Source organism: Leptosomus discolor, chromosome 5 (genome assembly GCF_034619465.1).
Source record: "Leptosomus discolor isolate bLepDis1 chromosome 5, bLepDis1.hap2, whole genome shotgun sequence".
NCBI classification, from domain to species: domain Eukaryota; kingdom Metazoa; phylum Chordata; class Aves; order Leptosomiformes; family Leptosomidae; genus Leptosomus; species Leptosomus discolor.
This window is the reverse complement of record NC_141395.1, coordinates 35,190,495-35,210,468: the sequence shown is the minus strand read 5'-3', so window position 1 is coordinate 35,210,468 and position 19,974 is coordinate 35,190,495. Positions and strand designations below refer to the sequence as shown.

Genomic DNA, 19,974 nt, shown 5'->3' with positions numbered 1-19,974 from the left:
TCGATAGTGTAAGCAGCAGCCAAAAACACACAGCTGTGCAAGAACTGTAACTACTATTCTAAAGCAGAAGCGAAGGGCCCAGACACCATAAATTACTTCTTATTCCAGGCATTCAGATCACTTCTGACAGATTTTCTTCAGACAGGAGAACATTATGTCCTTAGTAACTCAACAAACACACAATTCGCCCAAGTCGGTGAACAACTGGGGTTTTAACAAAACATGTCTATCTATTAGAAGGCTGCTCAGCCTTTCTGCCTACTGAAACAAGGGAGTTCGGCGCCTTTACCCCCTAGACGACGGCACCCGCGCACTTCCAGACCCAGCCAGAGCCCTTTCCCTGGCCGTCGCCTGGCAGCCTGTGCAACCCCCTGCGGCACCGGCTCAGCAGCCGCCCCTGGGGATCGTAACAGACCCGTGCCCTCAGGCGAGTCCGAGCGAACGGCAGGCGCCGCTCACCTGCAGGCTCCTCCCGGGCCGGCGGATGCCCGCGCAAGCGCTTCCCTCCGCCCCTCCAGCGCGGGAAGAGGGCGGGGCTGGACTCGCAGCCGGCCGGGCTCTCCGCCACGGCCGCCCCACTCACGGCCTCTGAGGGGAAGGTCCGGCGCAGCCGCTAACGGGCGGCGGACAGCCCGCCCTCGGTACGTCACAGCTGGGGAGCCAACCAGCTCCCGCGCGAGACTGCCCCAGCCGCCATGTCGGCGGCGGGCGGAACTTGATGAGGAGCCCGGGCACCATAGAGTCATGGAGGAGGGCGGGGCGAGGGGTGAAAGGTCGGCGGTTCCGCCGAGGGAAGATGGTGGCGCCCGCGACGCTACGCGTGGTGCGATGCGGCGGCAGCACCCTCCACGGTGCCAGGGCCGTCTTCTCCGCCGATTCTAGGCAAGAGGGGCCGGAGCCTGGGCCTTTCACCCTTGGGAGGGCTCCTGAGCTCGGCGGTGGCGGCAGCTGCCGGCAGCCACCGGCTGGTGTCACCGCGGCCTGCTGCTCCCCGGGGGGTACTAGGGTCCCCTGTCCCGCGGGAGGCGGGATGACGCCTTTCCTCCTCCTCCAGGTACCTGCTATGCGCCTCCGGAGACTTCGTGAAGATGTATAGCGTGGCCACCGAGGAGACGCTGCGGCTGATGGGGGGCCACGCCGACCTGGTGACGGGCATTCAGCTCAACCCTCACAACCACATGCAGGTTTGGGGCGGGAAGGTCTGGTTGCGGGGGTGCTCCTGCTCCCTCGGCCGAGCTTATGTGCCAGTGCGGGAGCTGTCCCGGGTGTTTGGGGGTTGGCTGGAACTTGGGAACGAGCTGTAAGCAATTATAGCATTTCTGAGCTAATGTTTCTTGCAAATCTGCCTGGAAGGGTAGACGTTAAATTCGTTTTCCACAAATAAAAATGTGAAACATCATATGGATTATGTTTGTTGAATGGAACGACAGCAGAATAGAAGTATCAGCAACGTTTGCTATGTTTGGTGTTTGCCCCTCTATCTGCTGATACAGATGCAGATTTGACTAAATCCTTTTAATTTATGGCTCTCTGCCTACTGGCAGCCTGCTTTCCCTGTTTGCTGCTCTGACCCTCAATTTGCTTGGGGTTTTTTGGTACGTATATATAAACGAGAATTATTTGTTAAGATGGACTGCATCTGCATATTATCTATGCAAATCTAATGGAAATGTTAATAGATGTTTACATAGTGGATATCTGTGCATACTCTAGTCTCAAGTGATTAAACAGAAGTACCTCTTGTTTCTTTCACGCTTCGTGAAAATGTACATTTCAAACTAGAATAATAGTGGTGTATTTCCATTGCACTTTCTTTAAAGGCAGCACAGAGCTGGTCTGCGTCCTGTGTGTTTGATGATTCAGCCACTCTGTATCGTGGTTCCGTTGCTTAGTCTTTCAATTTTTAAGCTATGATTTTATGTAAAAGCTGGCTTTGATATATTACTTCGACTTTTTTTTTTTTTTTTTTCCTCAGCTATATTCTTCCTCTCTTGATGGCAGCATTAAGCTGTGGGACTTCATGGATGGGATTCCCATTAAAGTATGTTGAGTTATTCCCGTTGAGCACATGTCAAAATTATTCTTGATCCGTTGATAACAGAATAAGGATTTCTGCAGCTGTTACTACAAATGGGCACTAATCAGTCTGAGATGTGTTGTTCTGCCATGGACACAGCCTGAAAACCATTTCTTTATGGCAGTAATAGAATGCGGTAGTGGACGTGCATGTCATTGCAGAAAGTCATGATGATGTAGAATCCTTTGGGGAAAAAGGTGGGATATGTACTGACAAACTAACTTTGCTCCTTGCTGCAGTTCAGAGTTCAGCGTAGCTCTTAGGGAGTGCGCTGTGGTTTCTGACATGCCAGTAGGAATTGATACAATGGTTTGAAAACGTGGGCTGCAAACTGTCCTGTTGCTCCTGTTTTCTTCTAAATAGAGGCACTTTCCTATAGATGGGCTTTCTGCTTTGAATTAGGGATAAGGTACCTCCAGGTTTTGCAGTAAATCTGATGTCTCATCTTTTATTAGTACTGTTTTAACATTTGTGTTAGTCCTTAGTAGAATAAAGGTCTTTTTATTTGTCTTAGAATTAGAAATTTTAATTAATACATCAAAGTTTCTTTAAAGCACATGTGTTTTCCTTACTGTAAAAACTTAGCATTATGCACTGTTGAAAACTATATGCACAAGTGTAATAACTGACCTCCTTCTTTTTTTTTTTTTTTCTTCAGACTTTCACTGTAGGATCCAAACTTCTGGCACTGTACGCGCTGGCTAGTTCTGAGGACTCAGTATTTGTTATAATTCCAAAGAGTGGTGAAAGAGGTACAGTATGATTAGCGTCATCCTTGTCATCTAAGTCATTCTATGTCTAATCTACTGTCCTGTCAGTGAACAGTATGCTGCAGGAATGTGCTTTAATATATTAATTTTGAAAACATTTCTTAAATCCCGTGACAGGTATCTGCAGTTCTGCATTTTGTACCTTTTTTCTGTTTTCATTTTATGACATCTATTTTTTTAGTATTTGTTTAGATGAGTGCTTATCTTCACTTTCGAAGCATATACTGCATGTGTCTGATGTTGTAGATGCAATAAATCTTTAAGCAGTGCTTCCCATGATACTGGGTATGCTACAGGACTTAGAGACTACTCTTCCACCTTAAGCAGTATTAACATAAATTGACTTACCCTATTTAACAGGTTGCTTAGATATTTTTTCCTAGAATTTTGTCTGAAATATAAATATAGCTTGACCTTACTCTTAACTATGTTGCTACAAAGGTCACTTCAAAGCAAGAGCAAATACTACACATTATACTCTTGTTTGAATCAAAATATATGGAACAATTATTTTTTGAAAGGCATTACAAATTTATTCAAACCTGCAAAAAATATTGGAAAGTACTAACTAAACAGGTTAGTTTTAAGGTAGAGGGGAGTAAATCCGTTTTGTAAGGGGTGTACATAAACTTTTCCGTAAAAGCCTTTTAATAACAGTTTTTTCTTTGGTCAGATACATTCCAGCTGGTCTCAGTTAAGCTGACAAAAGCAGCAGGCCAAGATGTGGAAGCCAAGGAATTGTCGGTGGTTTTGGATGGTGTGGATGTGTCCCCGAAGCATATTGCCTTTGGAAGAGAAGTATATTCATCTTTTGGAATTGCTTCTTCTGTTGGGTGTTGGTTGGGGCTTTTTTTGCCCCCTCTCAAGTGAACAATGTGCTGTTTAGGCTTTTGTACAAGCACAGCAGCACTGAAACAAAACTGAAGTTAAATACATCTGTGTAAGACCTGTGCTTTCTTTTATTAAAAAAAAGAAAGAACACTTAAAATAGGAAAATATTTACTTAACATCAGCTTATATGTCTCTCCAATTTTAAGTACTTTGTAGTGAAACATAGGGGGTTTTTTTGTTTCATGTGTAAGAACATAATCTGTATGTCCTAAGTTGTTGTTTTACTATAACAGGGTGAATATGTGGCATCAGTGAGGAAGGTTAATCTCCAAGTTTATTTTTTTAAACAGAAACAGTTGAACAGGTAAGAAGGAAAATGTCAGGTATTGATTCAGTTTGATATATAATAAATGTTTGTGAACTGGTGATGCATGCGCACGTGATTTTGTATTTGTCAGCAGCCATTTGGTTTTTGCTGGAGGGGATGTAGTCACTATATAAGAAACTTCCCATAGAGGCAAACGGTGAGGTGCTGCAGTGGCGTTGGTAGCTTATCTTTTCAGCTCAGGCATGTACTTTTCTCAGTTAAATGCTTAGGCTAATGTTGGACTGAAACAAGTGACATAGTTTGGTCAGGGCCAAAACAGGCAGGGGGTGGAAAAAGAGAGAGAGAGAAGAAAGGAAAACTTTTCAGCTTGGCTGAAGGCAAAGAACCTGTGAAATAAAGAGAAAAATAAGTCTGTCACTATTTTTTTGAGAGTACATGTAACTATGACAACTTGGAGATGTTTAATTTTGCTAGTCAGAATTATTTTTATGTGCATTAACTGATCCTTTTGAAGCTTTGTTTAAAAAAAACCCCCATAATTAAAGTTACTTTCTTAACTCTTCAAGGTTTTCTCTAAGTGCAACAAAGACAAAAGGTGGGAATAATCACTTCACTTGTATAGCATGCCATCCTACGGAGGACTGTATTGCAACTGGTCATGCTGATGGAAAGATTCGCCTCTGGTACGCACATTGTGATTCAGCTGTGTACCCCATAAACTGATGTGACAATGAAACCTGAGCAAAGCAGTCTAATGAGTCCTTAGCGATGCCATTTTCAGAAGTCCTAATGAGCAAAGAATTGCAAGCCCTGCGAAGCTGCGGTACTGACACTGACTTCAGGGCACAGCTTCCGTTTAATGTCAAGTAGGAAAATATTCCTGTTAAGCTGTGCTTCAGGAATCTAATCTGTATTCAAAAAAGGTAATGGGGGAACACCTGAAATAACTCTTTACAGGCAAGCAGAGCCCTAGGGAGAGCACACTAGTGGAACTGGATGGTTAAGTGCAATATGCTTTCCCAGTTGCTCTGCAGCGCTGAGTTGCTCAGTGTGTCTAAGATGTGCAGTGTGCACCAGGAAGCTAGCGTGGTTCCTTCCCTCCCTTTGCATCACTTGAGCATACCAGAAACTAGTCTAGAAGTGAAAGAGGATGGTATGCTCGATTCAGTTCAGTATTTCCTTTCATTTGCTCTATTGTTGTTGTGCTTAAAGAACTGTTGTATTCCTCCCCATGTAGGAGGAATTTCTACCACAAGAAAGAGTACACATTTTCCACACTGCACTGGCATCATGATACTGTCATGGATCTAGCTTTTTCTATGGAGGGTGAGTAAAAAAGGACAAAAAACCACCACCAAACAAACAAAAAACCTTTCAAAGCTGAAGAGTTGCAACAGGGAGGGAAAAATCAATAGAAGTTTGAGTTTGTCCACTTAGTAACAAATTAATTTCTAGAGTTTAAAGTATATCCAGGAAGGATCTGAAATAAAAATAGAAGCAGTTGTTGGTTTTTGATTTTGATTGGCATTCATAATGGTAAATATCTGCCACCTTTAGTAGAATGTAAAATCCAACTCCTCTTTTTTAACCTGCTTTAGCAGGGGGTTGGACTAGATGATCTCCAGAGGTCCCTTCCAACCCCTGCCATTCTGTGATTCTCTTACCTCTTCTTTTTCCCCCACCTCCACTCTCCGCCTCGCCTTTCATCAGTAATAATGATGAGTTCTTGCCAGAGTCTATTTGCACCCAGATAAAACAAGCCAGTCTTGTTCAAGCTCAAACATAGTGGGAAAAATATAGTTATCTTTTATCTGAACTCTGTGATCTGAACTGTTCTCCTTAGGATATTTCTTACTGCAAAGCACTTCTGATAGAAGGAGAACGATTCAGATATATTTTAACACAAAGCTGATTCAGAAAGTAATGGAATCTACTACTCCCAAAGCATTGTTTAAATTTTACTGTAGGCACAAGTTCTTGTTACTTAATCCAAGTTTCTCTAGCAATTTAATGTGGGATAATGAGAAACATATCTATGTGTGTTGCCCAGGCTAGATATGAGGAAAAACTGCTTTGTATGTGACAATTTAAGAAAGTATTTTGAGAAACCTGTTTGGCTGTCATTGCAAACATGTATGCTGATGATATTTTTTTTAAGCAAAATCTATAACGGCATTTTTATTACCGGAAAAGGAACCAGCTTGCTGAGTGGTGGAGTTGAATCTGTTCTAGTTCTGTGGCACAATGAATCAGACTGTCAGAAGGATTTCCTTCCTCGTTTGGGATCTGCTATTGAGTACATCTCCATGTCATCTGATGGCGCACTCTGTTGCACCTTGCATACAGACAACAGTAAGCCAAGACATATTTTAACTGTCACTTAATGCAAAATGGAATGCAAATCCGTATGACTTTTATTTTGTTAATTTAAGATGAATTAACTAGATATTACATAAAAGCTCAATATTGATCTGAAAGAACAGATGCTTGAAGTGATCCTTTGCTCTTTCATCAGTCCTGTGGATTTGCCTGGCGACTGCTGTAACTTGGCTTTCCACCTTCATGTAGGGGTGTCATAAATTGCGAAAAGATACATTTGTTGGACTAAGTACAGTTGGTTAAGGTCCCTTCCCCACCGTGAGAGGTGGTTACATTGCAGAAGCCTTTTGCAAGAATTTTATCTGGTTTTCCTTTCAGGAATTACAATAATCAACAGCAACCTAAGATTTTCCAAAAGTATTCAAGGGCTAATTAAAAGTAAGTACAATGAGATTTATCTTCCACTTAGAGGTCATAATGTGACGCTTCCCATCTTGGGTCATTTGTCATCTGATTTTTGTTTCCAGGTCCAGGTGTCAAGACTGGTCTAGTGGTTGATCCTAGAACCAAAGCTTTGGTCTTGAATGGAGAGCCTGGCCACTTGCAGTTCTATTGTCTCCAGAGTGACCAACAGCTGTTCAGTGTAAGTTGGATGGGCTTGCATGAAAACTTTTAGCTTAATCAAGTATGTTATGCGTCAGAATTTATTTGAAGACTTAATATGGCAAACAGGAAAAAAGCCAGCAGCTATACCGCGAGACTGGATTCCAAGCGGAGATATCTTCAGCTTTGTCACAAACTTCTTTTACTTGTTAAGCATAGATAAATATTGATAGTTGAACAAATGCTTCAAAACAGTGTGCTGCTCCTCTTAAATGTAAAAAATTTCTAGGTAAAATCCCTCTACTTTTTTTTTCCTTCTTTCCTACACTTCGCATTATTGTGGAATGTACATGCCCCACATTTTTTTTTTATGTCACAGCCCAGTCAGTTTTAATTGGTGCTTTCAGAACATCCTTTCTCCATGGTTTTATGAATGATATCTCTCAGTGTACACTTGAATTTTGAAATGTAATTTTGGCCTTGTTGTTTTGCAGTTGGATATTGTGCAACGACAATACATTCATCAGGCAGGTTTAAACCAAGCTGACTTGGTAAAAGTTGCATTTAGTGCACAAGGCAAGTGGTTGGCAACAGTAGAAGAGAGAGAAGAAGTAACTGACCCTGAGTTACAGCTGAAGCTGTGGTTTTATGATGAAGAAACACAAAGGTAATGATAATAGAGCTAGCCTTCTGGGTGTCAAAATCTAAAGTATCACACAAATACCTACACAGGCTTTGTCTTGCAAAGGTGGAGTTTTTCCAGATCAACTAATAAAATTCTAGGGAAGACCCTAAGGAGAGTTTACGATGCATGCTACACGCATCTGAAACAAAGCTGAAGTAAATACAGGTTGGAAATAATTGCTCTGAATCTAATTTACTTATATTAGCCAGACAGGCTATTTTAACCATGGGACTTCACATATTTACTTAGTATTAATCATGGACTTGATGGAATGGTTCTGCAGCTTGTTCAGTGTTCTCACTCCTGTCTAATCCATCATTAATTGATTAGTCCTTGTAGGGTACAGAAGATTATGACTTTATTGTTGGGTTTTTGTTTGTTTTTTTTTTCTTTAGCTGGCATACATCTGGTTCATACACTTTCCCTGATTTTCTTATTTACAAATAAAAATCTATTTTGACTATAAATTGTTGTTTTCTTAAATAAGAAAGCAAAATAAAGCTGATCTGTATAGTAGCTATGTGACTGGTTTTCTGAGTACTGGAAAGACTGCCCAGAGTTCAGGCTGGATGTTGGAGAGTGATGCTTGCTTAGAGACAATCCTTTCTCAGTGCTGGGCTGCAACCTTGCTATATGGAAGTGAGTAGAGGAATCTGATCTCTAAGCACGATACCATTTAGCTGTCTGACTAGACAGAAGTTTCTTTAATTCCTCTTCTCCCTGCTTCTTCCAGAATCATCTTAAACTGAAATCTTCCCCAAGTTCCAAATGAAATAAAATGACAAGCTTTTGTTTTCTTTTCCTATAGCTTTAAGCTGAATACTAGAATAAATACGCCCCATGAGGACCACATAACAGACCTGTGCTTTCGTGACATGGATGAGTTGGAAGATGACTCTCTGGTACTGGTAACAACTGGCAGAGACTGTGTGTTTAAAGTGTGGGTGATGGTAGAAGACACTGATCCGGAAGGTAAGTATGGTCAAAACGTGACTTACTCTTACTTGCCACCTTGTAACATGCTATAGAAATTCTGACCCTATCTTCAGCCTTTCAGAACTAGGCCCTTGAATCCCGTGCATTTATCTGTTTCTGCTGCTGCATGGATTACCGTGATCTCCTGAGCATTCTCTGTGATGGAGTTCTCTCACAGTTTTGCAGTATTATGGATTGATACAGAGGGTCCTGAAATAGCAAAGACTTTGCCGAGCCTGCTGCAGAAGGGAATGGCAGCCTGGGTTGATTGTGTAAACAATTGTTTGTGGTAATGATTTCTTGATGCTGGCAAAATGGATTTTTGTCGTTCCTCTGGTAGTCTTTTTATTTGAGATTTCTGCTCAAGGAAGTGGGATGCAGAAATGTGTTAGTCTGGTTTAGTTGACTTAGTAGTGTAAAATAATAGCACTCTGCCGTCCTGTATCTCCACCGCTTCAGAGTTCATTTTTTGAACATCCTTCTTTCCCATTAGAATCTAAATGTCACAGAATGGATATTTAGGATCCACTTCTAACATGCTTAAGTAACCAAACTTCACCTCTCAAAATGCATGCTGGTGTTCACCTGTTCCAAACACAACTCCTGAGGGATGTGTATTACCTTGTATGCCTTGGCATACAAATACAGAAGATTTCTTGCTTCTTAATTTCCTCTTACTCAAATGTTATTACGGTGCCAGGCACACTTAAGTGAGCTGGAACTTTCTTACCACTTGGGGGTCTTATCTTTTCGTGTTCCCAAATAGATGTGGTAGTGGTCTTGCTGAACTGCTTGCAGTTTGGTTTGTGTTTCACAGGCAGGTGAGAACACCTTTAAAAGTACTTTTGAACTACTAAGGTTTCCATTTGGCAAACTTTCTTTGCCAAATTGACTTTCCAAGCCGTTTGCTCCTCAACAGTGGCTGCTCATGAGAAAAAAAGCAAAGGCTTGTATCCATTTACTAGGATTTTTGTGTATGTTTACTTAATAGCAACTCCCTCAATGGTATCTGAAAAGGGGGGATTCTTTTGTTTGTTTGTTTGTTTGTAAATGATTCTAAGCCTGAATTACATCTTATTGAGCAGATACTTTGATCTTCGGTACAGTGTGGGCTGGGGATGAAACCTGGTGGAGTCTGTTCCCTTCAACGAGATAGTTTTGTACCTGCTGACTGGCCTTATCAGGGGTTTTTTGCGTGTATTTGGTTTTTAAGTGACTGTACAGAGTCCTGTTTCATGTCATGTATAAAAGTACAAATTAGTGCTGACTTCTGTGGTGTATTTGCCCAGCAGGGGCAGAGTAGGAATGCTCAGGTAGAAAGATTCAACATGCTGCAGCTTCTATGCAGCAAATATTAATTAGTTCGTAAGTAGACATACACTCTGGCATGTTTTTACTTGCAGCAGATCTCTCACTGTGCCTCTAGATGGTGCTGTGCAGTTCAAAGTAGGGAATTGTTTCTGGCTTCTTTACAGGCAGGTCTTTTAATCATCAACTCGTAGCCATTATATAAAGGCTATCTTAGCATAGGGTGACCTTGTTCTCCTTTTTTTCCTCATTCTACTCATATGTTTCAAAAGCATACTGTGTGAATTTTTTTTATACTGGGAAATGTGTGTTATGTGGTAAGTACATCACTTTGCTTCTGTTTATGTTGTGGTAATTACCAAGAGCGGGAAAGGTGTCCCAACTGAACGTGCTGTCAGGTTATCCACCACAAGGACGCATGCTGATGGGTCACTTTATGATCCTCAAATTTTATGTAAATGGACCACGAGCTTTGTTGGACTCAAATGCAAATGTTTTCAAATTCTTAGTAAGGCTCATGTTCTTGCTACAGTTTTGAAAGAACAATGTGTTTCAGAGCAGTAAATGTTGAATATACTTCAGTATCTTTATTTCTTTTATCTGACATCTGCCTGTTTGAGAGCACAGTTGATGTAGTTGGCAAAGTAAATGTAAATGTTGTGCCATGTCAAGTGCAAAACGGAGGAAAAAATGGAAAACCTACTAGATGTTTCCTGTACTAGAACAGGAAAGATTATCTGTGCTCTTCAAAAATGTAAACCTTCTGAAACAAAACTGTCTTGCTCTTGAGCCTATTTTACAGCCCTAATGCTCGAATTCTTCTTTCCTTGTGTATAGACTTGTTAACTAGCTTGTTTATTCAATGCAGCACAGCAAAGTGTGAACTGGAGCTGTGACTTCGTAGGCAGCTACCACAACTACCAAGCAACTAACTGCTGTTTCTCAGAAGATGGCTCTTTGCTTGCTGTTAGCTTTGAAGAAACTGTCACTGTATGGGATTCAGTTACTTGGGATCTTAAGTGTACGTTTTGCCATCCACCTGGAAAAATAAGGTACGTTTTTCATCTGGCTTATTTTATGTCTTACTTGAATTCTTGGAACAGAAGGAATCAATTCACATTAGTCCAAGACCTTGTATATGTTCATATAAACATTGAATTTAAACAGTCTTAAGTTCATATATAGAAAATACTCTAAAATAGCTTTAGGTGGTTGGTAACTTACTGTTAAAAATAAGATGATCAAGCTTTGCAGTTTCATCTTCTTGCTTATGATTCCTGTACCTCCCATACTCAAATATGTTTAATTGGGCACACAGTAGGATGTTAATAGCCCTCTTTTTTTTTTTCCCTATTAATTTAAGGATGAATCAAAGTACTGAAAAAGTATAAATATAAGAAGTTTGTTCTTTATTCGTGTACACATGCGTACAAGTAGAGATTATATATTCTTGTGGCCGAGAAGGCCAATGGCATCCTGCATTAAGAAGAGTGTTGGCAGCAGGTCAAGGGAGGTTCTCCTCCCCCTCTACTGTGCCCTGGTGAGGCCACATCTGCAGTACTGTGTCCAGTTCTGGGCCCCCCGTTTCAAGAGGGACAGGGAGCTACTGGGGAGAGTCCAGTGGAGGGCTGCGAAGATGATGAGGGGACTGGAGCATCTCTCCTACAAGGAAAGGCTGAGAGACCTGGGGCTCTTTAGCCTGAAGAAGAGAAGACTGAGAGGGGACCTTATCAATGCTTATAAATATCTAAAGGGAGGGTGGCAAGAGGATGGATCCAGGCTCTTCTCAGTGGTGCCCAGTGACAGGACAAGGGGCAACAGGCACAAACTGGAGCACAGGAAGCTCCACCTGAACATGAGGAAAAACTTCTTTACTCTGAGGTTGACAGAGCACTGGAACAGACTGCCCAGGGAGGTTGTGGAGTCTCCTTCCCTGGAGATATTCAAAACCCACCTGGACATAGTCCTGTGTGACTTGCTGTAGGTGAACCTGCTTTAGCAGGAGGGCTGGACTAGATAATCTCCAGAGGTCCCTTCCATCCCCTAACATTCTCTGATTCTGTGGTATCAATAAACCATAAAGGCATATTGACCTTATTATCTGTATTATAAAAGACATATCTTGATCCTTTCTAACCTTTGTGGGAAAATGCGTGTTTGCCTGGCAGACTATCCCACCCAGCATTGTGTGCTGTCATGATAAAAGAGATCCTGAAGGTCTAGATACTGTTCTGTTGTGTAAGGATAACGAGGAATGGCGTAAGTGGATTAGTAGAGATGAAAGTTAGAGATTTAAAGAATAGGACAGCCTTAATATTGAGCTTCCTGGACTGTACAAATACACAGCAGTATCTTATGCAGGTAAAGTATCATGTCTTATAATAGTCTTGAAAAAATAGGGCAATAAGTGACTTCACTGGTTCATCTACTTAATCTCTGTGCGAGATCTCTGTATCTAAACAATTGCTGAAACAGGAAGATGGTACAAACCTACTGTAGCATTCTCTTTCAGTGCTAATGCTTTTCTGACTGCTTCTCAAACTTGCTTTTCAAAGTCATTACTGCAGTAATGTTAGAGGTATTTCATATACCCGCTTCCAGGAAGCGCCTAAAATGGAAAGAAAAACATTGCATGGACACAATGTTTTGAAGACTGACAAAGAATCATAGAAAGATAAAGAGATTTCTCGCTTCGATGTTTTTGTGTGTATGTTTGTAAGCTTTTATTTTGTGTGATCAAGTCTGTTATGTTTATAATGGTCCTCTAAGATTAGAAGTTGAGAAACAGAATTCCAAAACTGGTGTGCAGGAAAATTGCGGGAGGCATGTAAGCCCCATCTTTACAGTATCTACGGAGAAAACTTCTCTTGACAGCTTGGTACAGTGGCAAGCTTTTCCCAGGCCAGCTGCTCCTTCTGTAGCATTTTCTATATGCTATATTAAAAGGAAATAAATTACTCTAGGACTATATTAAATGACTGTATTAATTGTATAAGTTCAAAGGACTACGTTTTAATAGAGAAATTCTGTCCCTTATTAGCTTTTTTGAAAATGTTCTATAGCGTTAGAAATCAAAAGGCTTTTCTATTATTCACAAACAAGAGAATGAGAGATTAAAATAAGTGAAAACAAATCACACACTTTCTTCAGTTGGAGCAGCCTATAAGAAAACTTTTTTTTTTTACTACTTCTCTCTTTCTAGTGCTTAGAGCAATAGTAAGAATTCTTTAAATACGGAATTTCTTGTTTTAAATACAGAATAACTTGTTTTGACTTTTTACTTCTTTAGGAACATCTGCTTTGGGAGACTAACATGTTCCAAGTACCTTATTGGTGCCACTGATCATGGCTTTCTGTGTTGCTGGAACCTGCTCAGTTGTGCATGTAAGATCAGCTTAAATGTGTGCTGGAGTGGTAACATTTAACACTTGAATTTACAATGAAACCTTAAAATAATTCTAGTTTGAATCCACATTGACCCACTACAAAATGTCCTGTGGAAGCGCAATGATTTTCATACTTCAGTCGAGATACTATCCTGTCCAGTGTGCATGTGCTTTGTGTTCATGTGCATAGTAAAGTCTGAGTTAGATGATTAGCTAATTCTAAGTTAGATAGCTAGTATTTCCTACATTTGTGTAGAAGTTGATAGTATTTGTGTATTTTTATTCATCTGGGAATAAGTGAAGTTACATGCCTCTTCCAGAGGTTAAAGCCCTGTGTGTCATTCCCATTTGACCTTTTGTTTGGCAGAGTAGTAGGACAGAACTGAATGCCGCCTTTTCATGTCTGGCTGTTGCTGTGTTTGCTTTTCAGTGGAATGGAGTGCCCACCTCAACGTCTTAGTTCTGCAACCTGATCCCCTTTCAGAACACATTGCTGCTGTCTCATGGCTCTCAAAAGAGTCCAGCTGTAAGTACAAAGGCTTCTTTGACAAGTAATAGTCAGTGGAATCTAAAACTGTGAAAGTGTAATTTCTAGAAAAGGTTTTCTTAGAATTCAGCCCCATGAAAGCCATAAGACAGACATGAGTCTGTGTTTGCTAGCTGTGGAAAACTGAGCCATGTCTGACAGCAGCAGTCAAGTAAAGTGTGTTGGCTCCCCATCTTCTCTTCCAGCAGTTTGTTTCTGCTCCAGGATATAGTACAACATTAACCATGCTCTCTGGGTGAGGGTCTCAAATGATCTTGACCCTCTCCTGTAAATGCAAAACTCTGGTTGAACTGTACAGCTACATTTTAGAGCTTTGACCATAAATTATGATTACTTTTTCCTAGAGCTATGGTTCTACAGAAATGTTAATTTCCAAGTATGTTCTCTGGATTGGAATACTGTGGAAAGTACCTTCTATTATGCAGTAAGGTTATCCAATTATAATTCCTGCAAACTAGTGTTTAAAGGCAATCCCCTCCAGCCCTTACTGGCTGTGATACGTAGGGCTTTGACAGTTATCGAGGAGGGTAAGAATGTCACGATTTAAAGACAAGATATTCTTGGTTTTGCAGTGTTTGTGTTTAAACCAAATGAGCCACTGCCAGTCTATATCCAGAGAAACCTTTGTAAAGAAAAGATCCAGCTTGCTGCCTTTGTTCCAAGAGACAAACCTGAAACGATTGGCTCGGAAAAATACCTTTGGCTAAGAAGATCCCAACTATTTTTTCTTACGGATGCACAAGTAAGAAGTAGTGATTGGCAGTGGTTCCTGGGGAAAAAGTATTTTCCGGAATGTGGATTGATATAAATTCAGAGTTCTGCTGTAGAGTGTAAGAGTTTCTTTTTGTGATTTCAAGGCAGTGTAAGCCATGCTTTGTTCTTTATCAAAAGCTTTCAACTGCTAAAACAGCTTAAGTTCAGAATTGATTTTTTACTGGTCTGCTGCTGCTAATAGTTTCTGCTGCCTCGTTCATACAGGAAACTAGATAGTTTGGGAACATTGCCTATACTGTTTAACTTAAAGAACCATTGTTCTTTAAGAACTGTGAAGCTGTATTATTGCTGATTATCCGAAGGTTTCATATAATACTCACTATTCCCTGTAATTTGTGGGTGGGTGGTTTTTTTTTTATTTTCCCAAAAAGTCTATATAGAGCCCTTAGGTCCATTCCTGCTTCCTTTCAGTTTCTTTATAAAATAAAGAGGAAAAGATGTGTTTGCCTCTTCTACTTTGCTGACAAAAGCTTTTGGCCAGTCAGGAGCCACTGCAGGGGAAGTATGGAAATAGGGAAAGCAGTTTCACATGCTATAATTCTGCTACATCACTCTGTATTTTAGGAGCTAATGACGCTTAGCATGAAGTCTCTAGAAGAAAGGCTTACGCCGTCAAGCAAACAGGTACCTCTTACAGAAGTTCTGACAGAGATGTACAGAGTAGTTCAAAATTCTGTTGGTATTCAGTTTGTCAGATTCAAATTTCCTTGTCGTGAAAATGCATGCCAGATGTTTAGATGGAGTCATAGGCACATAGCTGAAGGGGCAGTGATCTGTATTTGCTTATTTTTTTAACAGAGTTGCTGTTCTTAAAAAAAAAACTTTTTAAAAAGTAGTATTAGTAAGGTACTCCCTCCTTTTCTCATTTCCTCTGAAGAAAAAAATGATACTTTTCTAAGAGGATTCAGGTTATATGATGATGCAAAAACACTTTGTTTGAATAAGCTCTTTCCTTATCTTGGTTTCTGTAACTCTTGGAACCTTGAGTGTGGCCTGAACTGTGCTTTCTGATGAGGATGAACAGTTGTCAGTCATTTGTGACTTTTCAGCGAGAAGGAATTTCAAAATTACATTCCAGTAGGTACTTCTGTGGAGAAGTACTCTAGGAAATTCGATCTTTTAAATTCACATTGAAGAATAAACCAGTAGCACTTAATTGATTTGGTTGGTTAGATATGAGATCAAAGGAGAAGTTAGTATCTTTCTAATACAAAATCCAATGGAAATATCATTATAAGCATTCTGTTTCTTTGGAGGGTGGGGGAATAATTCAGTACTCAGATTCAAGTATATTCATCTAGGAAAATGCTAGAAGGGAAGTTGCCATGTTTTGCTTCCAGTTACGTAATTAAATCTCTCAGCAGATGATGCTGGGTATAAATGATCTTTTAGTCTTAAGTGAAATCTGAAAGCCATACTTAATTTTTCTGGCACACACACCAGCTTCTTTATTGGGAAGTTAACTGGTACATCCATCAGCCAACTAAAGTCTAGTGTTCTTGAATCCAGATCCTGGAGATTTTTACTGCCTCTGTGTAGGAGTCTCAGGATGCCCGACTGAAAATGAGTACGAAGAGCCATATGGCTCAGTTGAGTTAAATTTGAGCGTAGAGTTTGTCACCTAGGTTGATTTTGAATTTTGGTAACTCAAAATGAGGTAGAACTTAAACTTGTGACACTAAAATTCTACTTAAAACTTTCACCTTTTTCAAGCTGGCAGTAGAAGAAAGTCTTCCCGTGACCCCATTTAGCTTGCTATTGGGAAAGCACAGACATCAGCAATCACAAGAGGATATAGACCTTGGAAAACTTGTAGTTTGGAATAAGCATGAGGAAGATTCACCTGCTGTCAAAGAGGTAAGAGTAATTACAATAAGTGTACAAATAAAATCATGACAAATGAAAGCTTTCATAAAGCTTCTGTTTTATCTTTTCAGCTTTTGCACACTCCAGCACATGTTTTGCCGTCTGCTTCCTTTCTCTGTCCTATATTTATTAATTCATTGCTCATCTCCAAAGAGAACAAGAGGTAAGAAAAATTGAATAACTTTCCTTAGTCATTGACATTATTTTAAATCATGTGCATCTTTGTTTAAAGCACAAAAGCAGTTTTCCAACACTCTTCATTCTTCTGTTGACCCAAGTGGAACACTTTATTGTGACAAGATTTTTTTAGAACAAATCAGTTTTTGGGAGATATGCAGATGGGCTGTTTAGTCTATTGGCTCTTTTGTTGCTGTTATTCTTGCTGTTGTTCGGTGTAATGTGCTCCTAGGCAAAATAATGCCTTTGGTACTCAAATGTTCTGTATGAATTTAACTTTATGCCAGGGATTTAGTGGTTTTAGTGGTATTTTTGGATAAATGTTAGATTCGCAGCTTTATTGGATATTATGACGACTTCCTGCATAATTCCTGGTTTCAGTTTCTACATACACCAAGAAGTTAGTCCTTAGCTTTAATCTTAACGGTTTGTTTAGAACTCAGATTTCTTTAAGCTACAAAATGAGTGTATACTGTGAACACAGTTAGCTAAGCTTGTCTTACAATGCATTAATCCCAATTTAATGGAGTAGTTTGATAGGTACTTAAAATGTATTGTAGCTTGCTCCTCCAAGATCGATGTATGCTGCTGGAAGATGAATGCACAGGGGTTATGACTGTAGTCTTGTATTAGGATTAATGTCTTGTCACTTACACTGAAGCCAATTAAATGCTTCCATTTTTTTGTGCAATCTGTTCTTTGACGTGTTTAATGAAACTCTGCCAAGCCAGAGATGAAACCGTATCGTTGGTATCAGCTGCCATTCTGAATTTGCAAAGACCAGGGAGAGGATGGTTTACCCTGCCAGGCTTTGCCCAGGAAAAAACCCACCAGTTTGAGTAGTTCTTGCATGTGTGTTATATTCTGCCATAACCAGTATAATCGGTTCTGCTACGTGGTGTTGGCCAGCATTGCTAGCTTTCTCGATGGATGACACAAGTAAAAGCCTTTTTGCCACATCAGCAAAACACTGGCAAAAATCTAATACAAAGAATATGTAGAAACCTGCATGTAGTTTCAGTACTGAGGAATTTGGGAGTTCAGTGGCCTGTGTAAATATTTGCACATGTAGAGCTTGTACTTTGACACTGGTGATTAGTATGACTGTGCATTTAAGTCACATGTAAGGGCTGCAGGATTGGGCTCTTGAAGAATGATAAGAATATATCACGCTATAGATCAATTTTCTTATTAATGTAAATACTTTCATTTTCCCTGGCAATATAATATTAATGTATTATACGTATTTCGCCATGTACATTTTGTGAGTGATAAAGCATTTGTATTAGAACAGATGATTTTTAGACCAGTACTGTTCTGCCATGCAGGTCATTCCTAATGAGATACAAAATATTTATACAACAGACACTTGAATTAATACTATTAATTACCACATTATAAATGATAACTGTTCTATATAATTCTTTGGAAGTGTGCTTTCTACTGTAGCACAAGTTTAACTCTTGAAGTTAGAAGGGAGCAGCCACTTTAAGCACCACCCTATGTTTTTTTTTTAAAAAAAAAAGGCACCAAAAGACCCCAAACTCTTGTCTTTCCTAGTAACACGCTAGGTATTGTAGTAATTTTTAAGGCCAAGTGACCTTTTGCAGATTTGAAAGAGCAGAATGGCCGCCTTGAATATTGTCTCATCTTCCAGTTTATCCAATGTTTCTAATCCTGTAGGAGTGTGAGATTATAACTTTTTACATAACGATGATCTGCCTGTTCTGACATTATGTATTAGATTTGGAGAAAGAAAAATATCTTGTCAAGTTTACTTAAAACAGAGGACAGCTGTTTGGAAAATGACTTGTAATTGAGATGGCAAGAGAAGTATAGTCCATTTGTAAGTAGCCTGAGATGAAAAAAAATAAAGAAAATCTAATGTTTACTTAGTTATTTGCATGGTAACTTACTTCTATAGTATATGAAAGGACCCATTAATTTCATTAATTGGGTTGTTTCCAATCATCATACTCTTCTAGTGCTGAAGAAGTTGCTGATGAAGTAGAAATGGAAAGTGAAAGAACAGAGGATGATTCAGATGAGGAAAGAGATGTTACTGAAATGGAACAAGAAGATACAAGTCCTTTGGAATTATTAGGAGAGATGACATGTAAACTGTCTAAATCCCAGGAAAAAGAGCTACGAAAAATAAGAAAAATGGACTACAGTTGGATGTCAGCTTTCTAAATGAGGCATCTGGTTTTTATACTGTAAACTGAAGCTTTGTGGATTAAATATTCTTAAAAAAAGTCTTTCAAGTCCTTTGGCTGTAAATTTTAGCAGCCTCTATTTCCATAAAAAAGGAGAACTGGAGGGAGGGATTAAAGTTTGGAAAAGCTGGTTCTGGTCCTAGTTTATTACTGATTCTCTGTGACCTTAGAAAACGTTTAACTTGAGGGGGGGGCGGGGGGGGGGGGGCAGTTTCCCCTTTCGAAGTCTAATAGCAAAGCTGAGTTTGTTATCTGACTTGTGATCAGATAGCAAAGTGACAGCTAAGCTGCTGAAAATCTCCCCCACTGAGGCTGGGCTACTGCTGCCAAAGCAATGGCAGCAAACAGCTTCAGTTAATAAGATTCAAGATCTGGTACAGGAAGTCAGGATAGTTGTTAGTAGTGCTGTGTACAGGTAAGTAGCAAGTCTCCTCCTCAGAAGTTTTGCTTTAGCTGTTGAGACAGATGACAAATGGCTTAATATGCCTGATTCAAGAATATAGATACCTATGTGCTGGTGTTCATAGAGTATGGAGGTCCTTGGGCATAGGGTACTTATCGTTTATCAGAGCTTGATGAAACCTTTCCAAATACCAACAAAACTGCACCATATAGAAGGAGATGTGTCTGTTTTCCTGACAGCCATCTTAGGCCTCTCATGCATGAGCTATAGTTTCTATATATTACTTAACTGTACACTCTGAGATGTACAGTTAGTTTGGAGTAGTATATTTGAAGGCCTAAAAGTGAATACAGTTCCTGTGGTGTTGCAGTATGAAGGGGAGCTGATGGAAATTGCACAGGTCACTGAAAGCTCTGAGAAAGTAGTATATTGCTACAAGTGAGATTAAAAATGTTTGAAACTGCAATGATACTTCAACTCTTGTCAGTGAAAACCATGCTCCCCCAGCTTCATACTGCCTTGAAAACAAAGTGGAGAACCCTTTCCTCCCTTTCCTTTTCTGACATCATGTATTGGAAGGCAATTAGCAGCAACACATTCTACTCTTTTTGGGGGGTGTATCCTACAACAGGCAAAATCTATCCCTTCCATCCATGTATAGAAAACATTGAAATTCATCCTTAGGCATCAAAGAAAGCACCTCAGAATG

General features: G+C 40.0%; 1 protein-coding gene across 1 annotated transcript; it reads left to right on the top strand.

Moving 5' to 3' along the window:
* Positions 1-796: 796 nt before the first annotated feature.
* WDR75 (WD repeat domain 75) lies at positions 797-18,923 on the top strand. Its single transcript, XM_086465057.1, has 21 exons — positions 797-882; positions 1,055-1,184; positions 1,976-2,041; positions 2,736-2,829; positions 3,521-3,645; positions 3,972-4,042; positions 4,573-4,689; positions 5,244-5,332; positions 6,200-6,358; positions 6,704-6,763; positions 6,853-6,968; positions 7,423-7,595; positions 8,422-8,585; positions 10,765-10,948; positions 13,186-13,280; positions 13,713-13,808; positions 14,402-14,571; positions 15,168-15,227; positions 16,317-16,460; positions 16,541-16,632; positions 18,632-18,923. Exons 1-21 carry the CDS (start codon positions 797-799, stop codon positions 18,837-18,839), a joined length of 2,499 nt encoding a protein of 832 aa, XP_086321183.1. The 3' UTR covers positions 18,840-18,923.
* Positions 18,924-19,974: the final 1,051 nt, after the last annotated feature.

Excerpts from the sequence above, each read along its gene's own strand:
- WDR75 (XM_086465057.1), top strand. The coding sequence starts at position 797 with ATGGTGGCGCCCGCGACGCTACGCGTGGTGCGATGCGGCGGCAGCACC. Across the intron at positions 4,043-4,572 it reads AAACAGAAACAGTTGAACAG|GTTTTCTCTAAGTGCAACAA; the intron begins GTAAGAAGGAAA and ends TAACTCTTCAAG. Across the intron at positions 8,586-10,764 it reads AGAAGACACTGATCCGGAAG|CACAGCAAAGTGTGAACTGG; the intron begins GTAAGTATGGTC and ends TATTCAATGCAG.